This window comes from Kwoniella shivajii, chromosome 5 (genome assembly GCF_035658355.1).
Source record: "Kwoniella shivajii chromosome 5, complete sequence".
Lineage (NCBI taxonomy): Eukaryota > Fungi > Basidiomycota > Tremellomycetes > Tremellales > Cryptococcaceae > Kwoniella > Kwoniella shivajii.
In genome coordinates this window covers 559,950-574,765 of record NC_085912.1, presented here as the reverse complement: position 1 = coordinate 574,765, position 14,816 = coordinate 559,950, and the positions used below count along the sequence as shown (strand labels likewise).

Below are 14,816 nucleotides of genomic sequence, written 5' to 3'. Positions count from 1 at the left end.
GTACTGTCACGAACAAACTCTGGTGACTAGCGAGAAGAAATATCATTCTTGCGATGCAGCAGAAAATGTATACGAAATATGTTTTGTGGAATACTGTAGACGGAAGCAGAAATACATGGTTGTTCGACCCAACCTAGACCCATCTGATTATGTGACGATGTAGGATGAGTTCCAACGACGCCCTTTCGTCCTTGTCTCATTCTACTTGTAACCCGAATGGCACTCTACTCTTGACCCTCACTTTGCGTACTTGCTGAACTCGCATGTGCGTACGGCCTGATCATCCATGACCGTTCGGTAGTTGTATCTGGCACAATCCACATGATTCGCAATGCTGAATGTAGTCGGCGATCTTTCCAATGTGCCCTTTGACGCCGTGTCACCTGATATCCCCGCTCGGTGTATGATCCATTCCATGTCATTCGCTTCTGTCACGAAATACTCGTGGACAGATTCATTATCTTGATGTTGGCCCTCGAAGCCACTAGCGATGGTGTATCGTAATAGCCACAGTATGACACTTAGACTACCACCATGAGGTCGTGTAAGCCCGCCTGACTGGTAGAGGATCCGTTTGACTCCGTGCTTGCGCATGGAGGGTACAAGTACCTTGACGAATGTGGTGTTTATTTTAGATGTCGCTTGAGCTTGTTTGTCGCCCAGCATAAGCGCGACGTAATCGACGTCAGAGATAAGGGCGTCCATGTCGAAAGAGGAGGGATCGGTTATGCTACCTTCCACGATTTCGAGATTACCATTCGGTTGGACTTCAGCGAGCTTTGAAGGAGTCCGAACGAGAGCACGGACTTTATGTCCGCTTGATAGAGCCTGAGTGAGAAAGTGTTTGCCCGTACCGCCCGAAGCACCGAAAACGAGAAAAGTCGATTGTTTGGCTGACATGGTAGATAATCTGTTGGCCAAGGTCAGTTTGATCCAATAGTCGAAACAAAGTCTGACATGTTTTCATATGCACATATACATATATATATATAGACACAAGAAGAGGCTGAGCTCGGGCCCGAAGACTGACGCTGGTCGCGGTCACCGGCCGCGCGGTCAGTCACCTCCTTCACTATCTGCTGAGACAGGCAATCTGGCAAAACGGGGTTACGTATCGTGAGGTATCTCACTGCAACCTCACACTCCGAATATCAACTTCGGACGCAGGTCCAAAGCGTGAAGATGTACGTTGATGCCGATTGGAATTGTTTGGACAAATCTCATCGATGATTGCCCTGTTCAGCAGTTCGCTAATCAGCCAATTATCTGGTGCACGCCAAACAATCTCGGTGGAACCCGAAGCAGAATTCGGCAAGGTTAAGAGTGCATGTATGTGTATATACAATTACATAGATTTAATCAAGATTTCCACAGCGTCTTCAGCTGTACCCCAACAACTTTGCCATCCAGCACCTCCATGACCGTAATTATGAACAACTATAGTCTTATCTTGTTTCCCGTGATCCCGACCTAAAACTAGATCTTTCCCTCTTTCTAACCTAATACCACCCTTTCTAGACGGTCTGAACCCCACCAAAGTCTGAATCACCAGTTCCTCTAGTGGAGAAGTGGGATCTGTATCTGAATCTGGTAGGTTGTCTTCTGTGATATGCAACTTTTCGATATCTTGTTCTGGTGCAAGAGCTGAAGGAGCAATCTTATATTTTGGACATAAATCAGGACAAATTTCCAAAACTCTTTTCAATATATCTTTTGTCGTTTCTTCTCTTGGATAAGGATACCAATCATTTAATTCTCTTGTACCACCTAAGATTACTTCTCCATCAGGTCTCGGAATGACATACGTCCTTTCACCACCTTCACCACCATTCAATTCACCGACTTGTCTTGTGAAACCTGATCTTATCCATGGAGCTTTTACTTTAACTACTTGTCCTCTAGTGGGGAAAACAGTCTGATCTTCCACTTGACCCAAAGTTATCGCTCCAATTCCAACACAAACGACTATTGCTAAAGGAGGTATCTCACCGATCATTGCTGTGATAGAAGGATGTGAGAGTGACGATAAAGATGGTAAATGGTGTCGATGTATCATAACTTGACCATTAGATAACGCAGAAATGCGATCGAGTAATCGATTGAGATAAGTGAAGGGTGTCATTGTGAGTGACGTGAAATTCACTGAATGATCGATTCCTTTCGGGAGTTGGTCTGGTTCAATCACTTGAAACTAATGACACCATAAGCGATCAGCCTATACATTATTAAAGCTCAATGTCATGCAAAGAAAGCTGAATAGCACTTACATCAGGATGATCCTCGTATATCTTGAGATGTTGATTATGTTTGACGAACAGTTCAGTTTGTTTCAAAACCATTAATCCAGTTTTTTCACCTTCATTCTTCCATTCGTTATACATGACATGGAAAGCTGAGAATCATCGCCAAGAAACAGATCAGCAAAAGTGATGAACAGCCATGTGAACAGATCATGTTCCCGTCAATCTTGCTCCACATTCTAATAGATAGCGAAATAGCGAAATATGATAAGATGAAAATACTCACTCCTTTTGTCCCATTTTGTCTGATTGACATCTTCGTCATCCGCAAAAGATAAATGATGTGCTCCAGCTATCGTACTTGCGTATTTTGGATCGAGGGGATCATTAGGTAAATGATCAGCTATAATGTGAATTGGGATTTTTTCTTCTTGGTATAAAGGTGATTCGAGAATCCGTACAGCTGTTGTGAGACCAATGATACCTGCTCCAAGGATCACTATGGGTCTTTGTGTTGAATTTGTACTGGACATGTCGGGAAAAATCTTATGTGTACGGAGCACAAGGTGTTATTGGGGAATTTATTTGCAGTGCAATTTGGAAGATCGACACATATGTTAAGCCAAGCTGATTATAGTGAAGTTATAGATTCAATTAGGTCGGATATGTCAGGAAGTGGATTTCTCTTGTTCTCTTAGATCGACTCAACTGTTGGCGATAATATTGCATCCTATGCGGATGTTGGCAATGATCCATCATTGCATGGCGATATAGTCGTGTTTTGTGATCATTTACGCAAAATGTTGGCGACACCTTTGTCGATGATTGGCGATAACGAGAAGAAATCAACTGGCAACTAAACTCGGCAATTAAACCATGCACCGTATCAGAGACTGGCTTGCCGACGGCCAACACAATGACTTGCCATATTTTATACATCGCATCAGACAATGTATTGCTCGTATGCACCAGAGTATTGGCAAAGACAAGAAGAAACAGTCATTATGATTCATACATAAACGTGAAAAGTTTGTATGCGTTAAGCATACTGATATATGATGCAAAGTACGAAAAACCCCGAAATATAGAATGAACAAAAAATCAAATGTTCAGAGAATGAGACCAATAAAACCAATGTATTTATTTCCCTTTCAATCCTTTCGTAGCACCCGTCTACTATCTACTGTCTACTGTCTAAACGACGTAGGACTCATAGCTCTTTCTTTCTGTTTATCTCTATGTCCCATGGCAGATTTACTTCTTTCCCTTTCTCTCCTTTTCGCCGTTGAGAATATACTTTCACCGTCACTTTGTACAGGTACATGACCAATGGGTTTAGCGGAGGCATTTGATGGTCTACGTGAACGTATTGACCATGTTCGAATGGAAGGTGTTTGAGACCTCGCCGGAGTTCGGGGAACATTGGGATGATCGTGGTGATGATGATGTCCAACGAGATGTTTACCATCGCAGCAGGCTAAATTGAACGAGGATCAGCAAGGGGTAGACAGCTATCTGAGAAGAAGAAAAAAAATCCCAACTCACCTCTCACGTTTTCAAGACCTTCAAAACTTTCATCTAGATCATCACCGTCATCTCTGCTGACGACGTCGAAATCATCGATATCAGCGATTGGGGCACCTTTATAGACACCTTTATATCTATGACCACCATGAATTGTAGCTGGTACTTCGTGTCTTCTCATATACTCGTGAGCTGCTGTACCACTTCGTTTACCCATAGTAGAAGGAGGTCTAACATTTGACATAACAGATGATGATCTTATCGCTTTGGGCGTGATGTTTGATAAAGACTGTCTTTCAGATCCAAAAGATCTCAAGGACATGGGTGATTTCGGATTATGTGAAGTCATCAATCGGCCTTGTTCATCCGCTCCTGCTATGGTAGATAATCCTGTTCGGGAAACGTTGTGCTTGATCGATGATTCCGTTAAATGTGAGGCGGTAGAAGATCCATTTTGCTGTTGTAGTAAGAAGTTAAGAGCCTATCGTGAGATTGGAACCAATTAGCTGCGGGAATCTACAGAGTGTATTCAGTTAATAAGGGGAAATACTTGCCGACATCCAAAGATCGTGTCTTTCCTTATTTTCAGCAGTGAACTGGATTTCTCTTCCAGGGGTAGCTAGTATAATACTCTTGTTGAATAATCCTGGAGGTTGTATGTTGGGATCTTCGATTGATTTTACGCTAGAAATGAACACTAGAAAATGACAATGATAAGCACTATGTACGAAGGAATGTCAAATTGAACAATGCAAAACTTACCACTCTTAGCAGAAGACTCGGAGGTTCTGCTTGATCCAGGATCTTCCGAACTCCAATACAGTGTTTTCGTGTATGGGTGTACCCAGAAGAATCTTTTGTGTCTGTTATTCGATTGACCTTTACCTACTGTTCTTCTAGTGTACTTGTAAAGGTATTCCCCAATCATAGTTTGCGTGATTGCATGTATGGTAGTCGGATCCGTTGATCCAGATTGTGCGCCCGCGGGATGTTGTTGAGGTAATGTACCTGCGTAGCTATCGAAAGATGACAAGGAAGGATTTCTGTCATGATCATGAATCTGATCGTGTCCTGACATACTAGAAGAAGCAGAAGCATATCCATTGGTGGAAATGACTTTATGAGCTTTTCGTTTGACACTCTCTCTAGATTTCAACCAAGATGGATCTTGGCTATGTCCAGGTGTAGAGTGAGCAGACTGAGGAACCTTGAAACTTGCTCGAGATGTCTGTCGAGATGCAGTTGCAGGTGGAGGCATTTCACCTCTGGCCGCTCGGATAGCAGCTGTTGATGACGATGGTGCTGTCCGTGATCCTTGTCGATTCATACTCATTTGCATCGTGGGCGTAGTGGCACGTTGTACGAAATCCTCGGGAGGAGGTGACATTGGTCGGGGAGGCGGACCAGTGGACATCTTCTTGACTGTGGAATTAGGAGGTGGTGGCATATCGGGTGGCGGGGGAAGGAACATTGTTGGTGGTCTTGTTCTATCAGGTGCCGTCGAGCCAGTCGGAGAAGAAGGTGGAAGACCATCGATGTTAGCGGGAGAAGCGAGACTTCGATTGTGAGGTAAACCAGAATCGGAAGCGACAGCAGCAAGATTCTCGTCGGATACTCTTCTACTGTTTCTGTTCCCAAGTAGACCGGGTGGAGGAGGAGCTTTGAGGAAGTCGTAGTTCGTTCCAGGTGTGACGCGGAAGAGGGAGATGTCAGGAGCAGGCGAAAGAGGTGATGAAGGTGTAGAAGGAAGAGGTTCGGTTTGCATACTTGAATCGGATTGACCGGCTTTGAGCTGTGAGACGGGTACTTCGATGATCTTCTCAATGGTGACAATCTTCTCGATGGGTACCTCGATAGTCTTGGTAACAGTGATGATCTTTTCAACTGGGACCTCAACAATCTTTTCAACTTGAACGATCTTCTCGACTGGAACCTCGATTATCTTCTCGACCTCAACGATCCTATCAACAGGTACTTCGACCCGCTTCTCCACCTCAACTATCTTCTCCACGATTCTCTCGACTTCGACAGGCACTTCAATCACCTTCTCTACAATCTTTTCGATGATTTTTTCCACTTCTACCGGTACTTCCACAATCTTTTCAACCACTTTCTCTACAAATCTCTCTACTTCGACGGGGAATTCGACTCGCTTTTCAACGATCTTCTCCACTTCTACGATCACCTCGATTCTCTTTTCTACCTCTACAGGTACTTCCACGATTCTTTCCACTATTTTCTCCACTTCCACAGGGACTTCTACCCGTTTTTCAACTTCAACTTCCTTGATGACCTCTACTATCTTCTCTACAATCTTCTCCACTTGGATCTCTTTGATTACTTCTACTTCCTTAGGTACTTCCACAATTCTTTCCACGATCTTTTCAACCTCGATCACCGTTGGGACTTCCACAATTCGTTCAACGGGTTTTTCAACTTCCACAACTCTTTCGACAATCTTTTCGACCTCGACATTTATAGGTTTTTCGATGATCTTCTCTACCTCCACGATCCTTTCGACTATCTTTTCGACTTCTATGATGGTGGGAACTTCTACGATCTTTTCAACGATCTTTTCGACTTCTACTTCCTTGATGACTTCGACGATTTTCTCCACTTCCACGATCTTCTCTTCGATCTTGGGTACCTCAACGATCTTTTCGACTTCAACAATTCGATCCACGAGCTTCTCAACTTCCACAATCTTTTCAACTGTAACTTGTACAATCTTCTCAACGGGAACTTCCACTATCTTCTCCACTATTTTCTCCACAATCTTTTCGACTTCCACGATCCTGGGTATTTCAACAATACGTTCCACTTCAACGATCTTCTCGATTTCCACGATCTTCTCTACAGGTACTTCCACGATCTTCTCAACGGGTACCTCTACCCGTTTTTCAACTTCTACAATCTTTTCGACGATGTTCTCAACTGGCACCTCGATGATCCGTTCAACGATCCTTTCGATAGGTATTTCGACGCGTTTTTCAACTTCAACTATCTTTTCCACTTCTACGATTCTGTCGACAGGTACTTCGATGAGCTTTTCCACCTCAACAATCTTCTCGATCTCCACGATTCTGTCGATGGGAATTTCCACGATCTTCTCTACTTCCACAATCTTTTCGATTTCGACGATTTTGTCGACAGGAACTTCAACTATTCTGTCTACTTGAACGATCTTTTCGACCTCAACGATCTTCTCAACCGGAATCTCGACGATCTTCTCCACGATCTTCTCGACTTCGACAACCTTTTCGACTTCAACGATTTTTTCAACCGTTACTTCAATGATCTTTTCGACGATCTTTTCGATTTCTACCGGCACTTCAATTGTTTTATGGACTTCCACGATTCTCTCGACTGGTACTTCTACTATCTTCTCAATTTCCACAATCTTCTCAACCGGGACTTCAACGATTCTGTCAACAAGCTTCTCAATTTCGACAATCTTTTCGACGGGAACTTCAACAATTTTCTCGATCTCGACTATTCTTTCTACTGGAACTTCGATGATCCTATCTCTGCTAGCCATTTTGTGAGCGTTCTTAGCAGCTGTCCAGCCAGTTGCCGCTCCAAGTCCAGATAGTTTGAGACCTCTCATAGTATTTTCTCTGTCTCTTTCTCTTCCATCATCTGAGTCTGAGTCAGCTGAAGATTCATTAGGCCACTCTTGACCTGTTTGATACGCTTCTGTATCGGTAGGTAATTCAGAATGAGATTGAGAAGGAGTCAAAGTTCCCACTGTTTCTCTTGCGTCTTCGAAATCATCTGTATCGGTACCTGTAGTAGTTGACATCGAGTCTTCAATCGAGGTAGACCGAGGGAAAACTTGAGCTAATCGACTTGGCATAGGTAACGGAACCGTCCTCTTGGTCGGAGTGGTATCGGCATGTACAGGAGTTGAGGTTGATGTGCCATCCCCTTGGAAAGGATCGTCGAATGAACCACGCTTAGGGGTTTGTAGTGTCCAAGCGGTTATAGAAGCGTTGTTCGCAGCCGTAGTATTGATCTGAGGAGCTCGTATAGTCCCATCCCATGATTGTACATTCTGAGAAGGGATAATAACTCTTTCAGGTTCCCAATCATCCGTCATGATAGCAGCATCGACGTATTCGACTGATGGAGATGCGATTTGTGTACCAATTTCATCTGCCAATGCGTTACCAGCGGGTGCCATAAAGCTGGTTCGTCCACCGAGGCTGTCAGATGATCGGTTCGATAGGCTGGGGGAATTAAGGACTTCCATCGAGTTATTCTCTTGCCCAAATACACGTCCAAGGCTTCCACCGTTTGAAGGAGCTGGACTACCTGAGATACCTCTAGTTCGGAGGAGGTCGGGTGTTCCGGAAGAAGCGGAGTTGAAACTTTTGTCGCCGGGTGTGCTGGAAAGCCCAGAAACGGCACGATTGAATCCAAGTTTCCGACCGATACTAGCTGCGATACCTCGTCCTCGTCCTCGTCTACCTCGAGTAGAACCCCTTCCTCTTCCTCCAGCTCCAATGGTACCTTCGTCATCTTCCCAATCTGCACCAGGTGTACGCATGCCAAATTCGTCGACATTCTTCTGGGTCAAATCACTCGTCGATCGCGCTCGAGCATTCTCACCACGAAGGATCTCAATCTCTCTTTGGGCTTTGGCGAGATTGTCGCGCAATTCGTCGATTTCGTTGATGTACATTTCACCAAGGGGCGACCGAGGAAATGGTTTAGATGGCGTTGGGTTGGGTGAATCGAAATCAGATTCGTAAAGTTGGGAAGGTGAATGAGCATTGTCGTGATCGTCGAAGCCTGGTCCTCGTTTAGTAGGACTGCTATTTCCCTTTGATTCAGCGGCAAAGACATCATCTTCGTCTTCTTCTACGCCGTTAGGTCCGAGCATACCGGGACTGGCGCTCATGCTCTTTGATAATCGACCTCGACCGGCACTGACTCGTCGTAGTCTCTCTCCGTTCAGCTCGGTGAGAAGATCAGACTTATCTCTTTGTAGACCAGCGGTAGTTTTTCTGGCATTAGCCATATCCGTTTCATGCTTGACTTTGAGATCTTCAACCAATTGAGCGTTCTTCTCTGCGTCTGTCTTGTACGCCTCAGCAGCTTCCCTTGCAGACACCAAAGTTTTAGTTAGTCGACTTTGTTCGGCATTGGACTTCGTGAATTGTTCCTGCACATCAGCCAAGGATGATCGGAGTTCTTGCATGTTAACTTCCAGATTCCAGTTCTCTTCCTTATAACGTTCTATGAGTATTCACGTCAGCACTTATTTCCAAAAGACGATGAGGTGTGCAGGACTTACCAACACTAGTCTCCGCGGCTCTCACAGCGTTGAGAATACTTTGCTTCTCCCCTTCCCAGCTTTCCTTTTCTTCACTGACTTTTTCGAGAGCACGATCTCTTTCACTGAGGAGAGCTTGGAGTCTTCTGACTTCTACTAAGAGATTTTGACCGATCTCAGTTGCAAATTCCATATCTAATGTCCTGTGTTGGGCATTTCTCTGTCGTCGAGTAAGGGTACTGGGCGCAGCTGCTTGGGAGCCTTTGGTGGGAGATGAGACTGAGATCGATGGACCTTCGAGCGATTCCGGTACCTGTGCGTTGTCAGCTAAACATCTAAGAACGATGAAACAATTAGCTTACTCTACCACCTAAGTCTCTCATCATATCTTCATTTTGATCTTCCCACATTCTCATAGCACGATCCAGTTCTTGTAATTTCTCTTTGGTATCTTCCCTGATTTCTTCTCCATCACTTTCATCAGCTTCTTCAAAACCTCTTATTCTCTCTTCCAAATCTTGTTGTTGTTTCAGTATTTCCTGACCCATCGTTCCCAGCGTTTGTAGCTGAGTCGATTTTTGCTCGAGCAAGGCTTGGAGATGTTGACGAAGAGCTTGACCTGTCATTTCCGGACGACGTTTCTGGGGTGAAGGGGTTCGAGCCATTGATGCGATTGAACGGGACGAGGGTGGGGCAGGGATGGGATTGGTGAGATTAGGTCTTGAACGTTGTCGAGGCAGATTACCCCCTATTGGAGGAGCGGCGAAAGGATCGTCCATATTTGATGTGCCCGTAGGCTTGTGAGAGTTGAGAAAGATTAGATGTCGTCTGAGTACATTATCAGTCAGCACCAAAGATCATTACGATGGATACTGTAACATACCGAGCGAGCAGACTGTTAATACTAAAAATGTATTGCCCTAAGTAGTATCGATCTGCTTTTATGTATTAGTAAAAGGACGAAGAAGATGAGACGAAGCGAGTTGTTCATGAACAGATGACCTTTTTCGGGTAGGAAGTAAAAGTCAAAGTTCAATCAACTATGTGTATTGTGACCAAGTGCTCGGACCTCTCCCCAAATCAAGCTAACACAACTGACATCTCTCAAGCTCTTTCACTCACCCTGTTGTACAGTTTGATGAGTCCTCCACTATTCGCTTGTCTTGTGAGAGCCCTGTCACTTGATGCTCAGTCTCAGCCTCTTGCAGAAGGATGAACGTATCAACGCGAGCAAACAATTGATGATTGTTGATCCTCGATTTGTTTATCATTTTCGTTTTGTTGTTTCCCTTTTTGATTTTCTACCGCGCACAACGCGTCGAGAAAAGTAATGACATAATGATTGATACCAGGCACGCGGAGTATGTTTGCTGGCTCATGGGAGGTGCCTAACTGTACAAAACAATTCCTAGCTGAGTGGCGAACGGCAAACACGCGCGACTGATGTTCAAAAAAACAACAGATGATGTCAACCATCCATTTTTGTGGATATCTTTCATCTCAATTACATTTCGCCTCACATCACCGAAAGCAACCACAAAATGATACCTTGACACTTTTCAGGATTGACTCAATTTCTTGACACACTACATCTCCCCGTCCACACGTATAAAGCGGGTTGATGAGATGGCAGCGGGAGCACTCTCATTCGCTCTCCCGAGCTCGACACCCGCTGAGAGACCGTATACGAATTTGATCAATTCCACTCAAGTGAGCTATATCCTCAGAAAGAGCCTGTGCATCCCAACAACATCCAGCTGACCACGGAAGTCTCCCTCATACAGTTCGCAAGGAATAACTTTCGACCTAAGAAAAGAGTATGGAGAAGGACAATTTCACCTCAAGAAACGCCGACGGTTTTGAGAAGAAATTTGAAGCAATGTTAGTTTAGACGAAATTCCGTTCCATGAAAACGAACTCATAGCTAATATCAACCCAGATTGGAAACATGACGATTTCCGACACCCACAATTGGAGATATGCATTGATGCCATGAGAGGATGCGATTTGATCGTTGTTGCACCCACAGGGCTGGGAAAGTCGTATGTGTTGTGTTTTTTTCTCTCCGTGCTGATCTGTTATTTTCTTTGTTCCTCATCCTCGCTGTATCCTTAGTCAAGGGCTGCTGCTGAATGCGGCGTTTTGTACATAGTCTCTGTTTTCAACTTCCCGCTATAACGATCGAACATGGTGTGACAATAGTCATCTCTCCTTTACTCTCGTTGATGGAAGATCAAGTGAATCATTTGACGGAAATGGGGATTAAGGCAGCCATGTTGAAGGAGGGTATCGAAGATTCTGCCTTGAAAGAGGTAAACACCAATTTCACAGATAGGGTTGGATACGAGAACTAACAATGTCTGTAGATTCGTCGTCAAATGTCATTGGGTCACCCAGAAATTCGGCTCCTATACATAACACCGGAAAGTTTATTCAGCCCGAGACACAGGACCATGTTTGATATTGCTTACAGGCAGAAGCAAATGGCTAGACTAGTGATAGATGAGGTGAGTCCGGGTGTCTCCTTTTGCAATCATTGGATCGGAAGCTCACATATTCAATCCGGGCATAGGCGCATGTTATTTCTGTGAGCGAACGTCATTTTCGTATTCAAACTATCATGACTAATTACTGCCAAATTACAGGAGTGGGGACTAGATTTTAGACCTGTGAGTCATCTGCTGCCAGAGGGATTGAAACTTCCGTATAGCTGATAATTAAACGGACAGAAATACCGCGACCTCGGAAACTTCTTGAAACAGTATCGAGGACTTCCAGTAACTGTAAGTCTCTTCGCCTGATCATCCAAAGATAGCCTGGTATGCTGACAGGTTATCCTTCAAGGCTCTCACTGCATCTGCCACGCATGAAGTCCGAAGCGATATCGTCCGTAGTCTGGGTATCAAGAAAGGGTACGGGCAATGGGTCATGCCGTTTAATAGGCGGAATTTGTTTTACGAAGTAAGCTGTTTCCCTTCCTGAAGTGCCCCAGCTAATTCTTAATCGAAGGTTCGCTATCAAGGACGGGGTAGCTACGAGGATGACGAAGAATTGGAAGATCAGAAAAGTACTGTAGAGGAGATCGCGGACTGGATAGAAGCTTTCAGACCCAAAGCTCGCGCAAAAAATGTTTCCAACGGGATTAATAGACCTTGCGTTACGGGAATCGTTTACTGCAGAAAGACGAAAGACGTGAGATTTGAAGATTACGATTATTGGGAAAAGCTGACCGTGCAATGTAGTGCGAGGATGTAGCATGTTTCTTACGAGACAGAGGAGTCAAAGCTCAACCTTACTATAAAGCCTTGAACGCGAGTAATCCTGTTACTTTGGCTGCTTGGAATGAAGGCAAAGTAGAGTGTATAGTAGCTACCATCGCGTTTGGGATGGTCAGTCCATATATGACACTCCAAATGGTGTAAATGATCTGACTGGTTATCTTCATAGGGTATCGATCAGCCTAGTGTCCGATATGTCATCCACTATGATATGCCGAAGAGTTTTGAAGGTAAATTGTATGGCCTCTGTATCAGGATTGTAGGATCTGCTAACGATAAAGACAGGCTTTTACCAGGAGACAGGAAGAGCGGGGCGAGACAATCACGTACGTATCATCCCTGCTCATGCTTGAAAAGAAACATCCTAATCCGGTGAATCTAAGTCCTCGCATTGCCTCATCTTCTACTGTGAGTTGAGTAATCCCGATCTAGCGGCTCCCAGCTGACAAATCTACAGCTCGAGAAGACGCTAAAAAGGTTCGTTGGAATCACGAGATCAATGAACAGAAAAAGAAAAAGCAAGCTCTTGTGGAAGATTCGGAAGATACCTTGTCCCCGATAAACAGCTTCAAGTCGGTATGTACAGTTCCACACACAGTACCGAAAGTCGTGACTTAATGCCTCGCATAGCTCCAACATTTCCTTGAAAACGCAGGACAATGTCGACATGTAGGAATATGCGATTACTTTGGAGAGAAGATTGATTTTCGTGACCCGTCTGTCAAGCTAGCGTATTGTGAAGGAATGTGCGATGTACGTCGGCGTCTCCCTTCTCATAATTCTGTAGTTAGATCCATGCTGATACAATAATTAGGTCTGTAAAGACTCCAATAAAGTTCGACTTGCGGCACTGCGACTTTCGGAGGGTGTCGACATTGCCTCTCAACCTGAAGAAGTACCGGTCCAGCTTCCTCCTCTTCCGTCAGCAGATCCGTTAGACGTAATTTCAGAGGAGGAATCGATATCTGATTCTCTATTGAGATTCGACAACATTTCAGATGGATTTGAATTCAGTGATAATGATGATCACTCTCCAATCTTGGAAAAACCGGAACCTCTGTTCAATCCTGTCTCACCAACTTCTCTCCCTCCTACTCCTCCAGTTCAAGAACCTCCTCCCGATCTGCTCGCATCCGTGCCGGTGGCGGATCCTTCCTCCGCAGATCGCAATCCATTCCTGCATATCACTTCAGTAATCACTGCTGTCTTGGATAGTCCCTTGGTCCCGACTAGTTCCAAAAGCTCAGCACCATCTTCAGCGACCAAAACGTCCCTATCTCCAAGTTCGAAATCCAGTGCTCGACCAGAAATCCCAGTATCATTGACTCCGAAACTCAAGCGAGACTTATCCGCTGAATTTCTTCGACCAATCCCGGAAAGAGTCTTTCAACCCATCAGACGAAGGGATGTGAGCGAATATACCACCCCTGGTAGAGCAGTTGCTGGACCTGGTCCTAGTACGGTTTCCTTCACAGAAGCCACTACCAGAAGAAGGGAGTTTTCGCCCGCTAAAAGACATACTGAGCATGATGTGACGACTCCTGTAAGAGGTGTGAGATACGTTGAAGACTCAGAAGAAGGTACTGCATCAGAATTAAAGTTGACAAGGGAACAAAGGATAAAAGCGGAAAGAATGTTGAACAGCGTCGAACCGATAAGAGGCAGTGGTCCATTCGCGTGTTATAATCAGTGTGAGTCTTTCAGTATTCCGCTTCCACATTGCAGACACAAGTAGGGCTAGTGGGACTGATTCATTGAAATAGCACCTACTGCACAAAAACTCCGAAAGATTTCAGCATCGTCATCAAGAACAAGTTTTAAACCTCCGATAGCTAAATCACCGAATAAAGTGAGATGCGATTTGATTCAGGTAAGTCAGCTTTCTCCCATTATCACACCAAAAGACAAGCTGATTCTTCTGTCACAGAAATCCGCTAGAGAAGCTGGAGTCAAAGAGATGACAGCCGCAATGATGGCTTCTCTCGCCAAAGGTGAGATGGCGAAAAAGCTCCTCAAAGGTTGGGGCAGAGATGAAACGGGGAAAGACAGGTACTTCAGCTTCTCGCCCCTGATGATTTCTGCGAGGAATGAGCTGACTCCATCGAGAAGAGGGAGGCTTTTAGTTGGTGTAGTCAGAACGTTAGAGCATGGTAAGCTGATCCAATATCATCCTTCTGAAGAGTCAGCTAACGTTTTCAATGACAGAAATCGCAGACCAGTCCAGGAATGATCCTTCAGCATATAGTGAGCTACCATCTTGATCAACAATATGCGTGGATGATATGGGACTGTTTCACCTGCTAAATGTTATCTTCTGTGATTACAGAAACACGAATCAAGCAATTCAAAAATGCCACTAAAGCATTACGATCTCCCGAAGCTGTTGATTTGATATCCAAAGGAAGACTAGAGGAATTGGATGACGGAACGCCCGAAGTAAGCCAGTTGAGAGCATTGGAGAGCTGCATGAGAGCCTGGGTAGAGGAGACGGACTAA

General features: G+C 44.7%; 4 protein-coding genes across 4 annotated transcripts; 1 reads left to right on the top strand and 3 right to left on the bottom strand.

Moving 5' to 3' along the window:
* Nucleotides 1-237: 237 nt before the first annotated feature.
* IL334_003964 (uncharacterized protein) lies at nt 238-900 on the bottom strand (the record flags this gene model as incomplete). Its single annotated transcript, XM_062935687.1, has 1 exon — nt 238-900. The coding sequence occupies one exon, from the start codon at nt 898-900 to the stop codon at nt 238-240; it is 663 nt and encodes a 220-aa protein (XP_062791738.1).
* A 445-nt stretch (nt 901-1,345) lies between these two features.
* On the bottom strand, nt 1,346-2,773 carry IL334_003963 (uncharacterized protein; the record flags this gene model as incomplete). The annotated part of the gene is made up of 3 exons (XM_062935686.1): nt 1,346-2,191; nt 2,268-2,392; nt 2,527-2,773. 3 exons carry the CDS (start codon nt 2,771-2,773, stop codon nt 1,346-1,348), a joined length of 1,218 nt encoding a protein of 405 aa, XP_062791737.1.
* Nucleotides 2,774-3,427: 654 nt separating this feature from the next.
* On the bottom strand, nt 3,428-9,821 carry IL334_003962 (uncharacterized protein; the record flags this gene model as incomplete). Its single annotated transcript, XM_062935685.1, has 6 exons — nt 3,428-3,717; nt 3,786-4,245; nt 4,319-4,461; nt 4,527-9,005; nt 9,064-9,355; nt 9,405-9,821. The coding sequence occupies 6 exons, from the start codon at nt 9,819-9,821 to the stop codon at nt 3,428-3,430; spliced, it is 6,081 nt and encodes a 2,026-aa protein (XP_062791736.1).
* An 847-nt stretch (nt 9,822-10,668) lies between these two features.
* On the top strand, nt 10,669-14,816 carry IL334_003961 (uncharacterized protein; the record flags this gene model as incomplete). The annotated part of the gene is made up of 22 exons (XM_062935684.1): nt 10,669-10,752; nt 10,827-10,923; nt 10,982-11,084; nt 11,195-11,354; nt 11,409-11,549; nt 11,615-11,629; nt 11,688-11,711; nt 11,772-11,825; nt 11,887-12,003; nt 12,052-12,234; nt 12,285-12,431; nt 12,490-12,550; nt 12,606-12,646; nt 12,704-12,728; nt 12,778-12,896; nt 12,951-13,073; nt 13,135-14,011; nt 14,084-14,190; nt 14,248-14,369; nt 14,430-14,470; nt 14,526-14,564; nt 14,647-14,816. 22 exons carry the CDS (start codon nt 10,669-10,671, stop codon nt 14,814-14,816), a joined length of 2,850 nt encoding a protein of 949 aa, XP_062791735.1.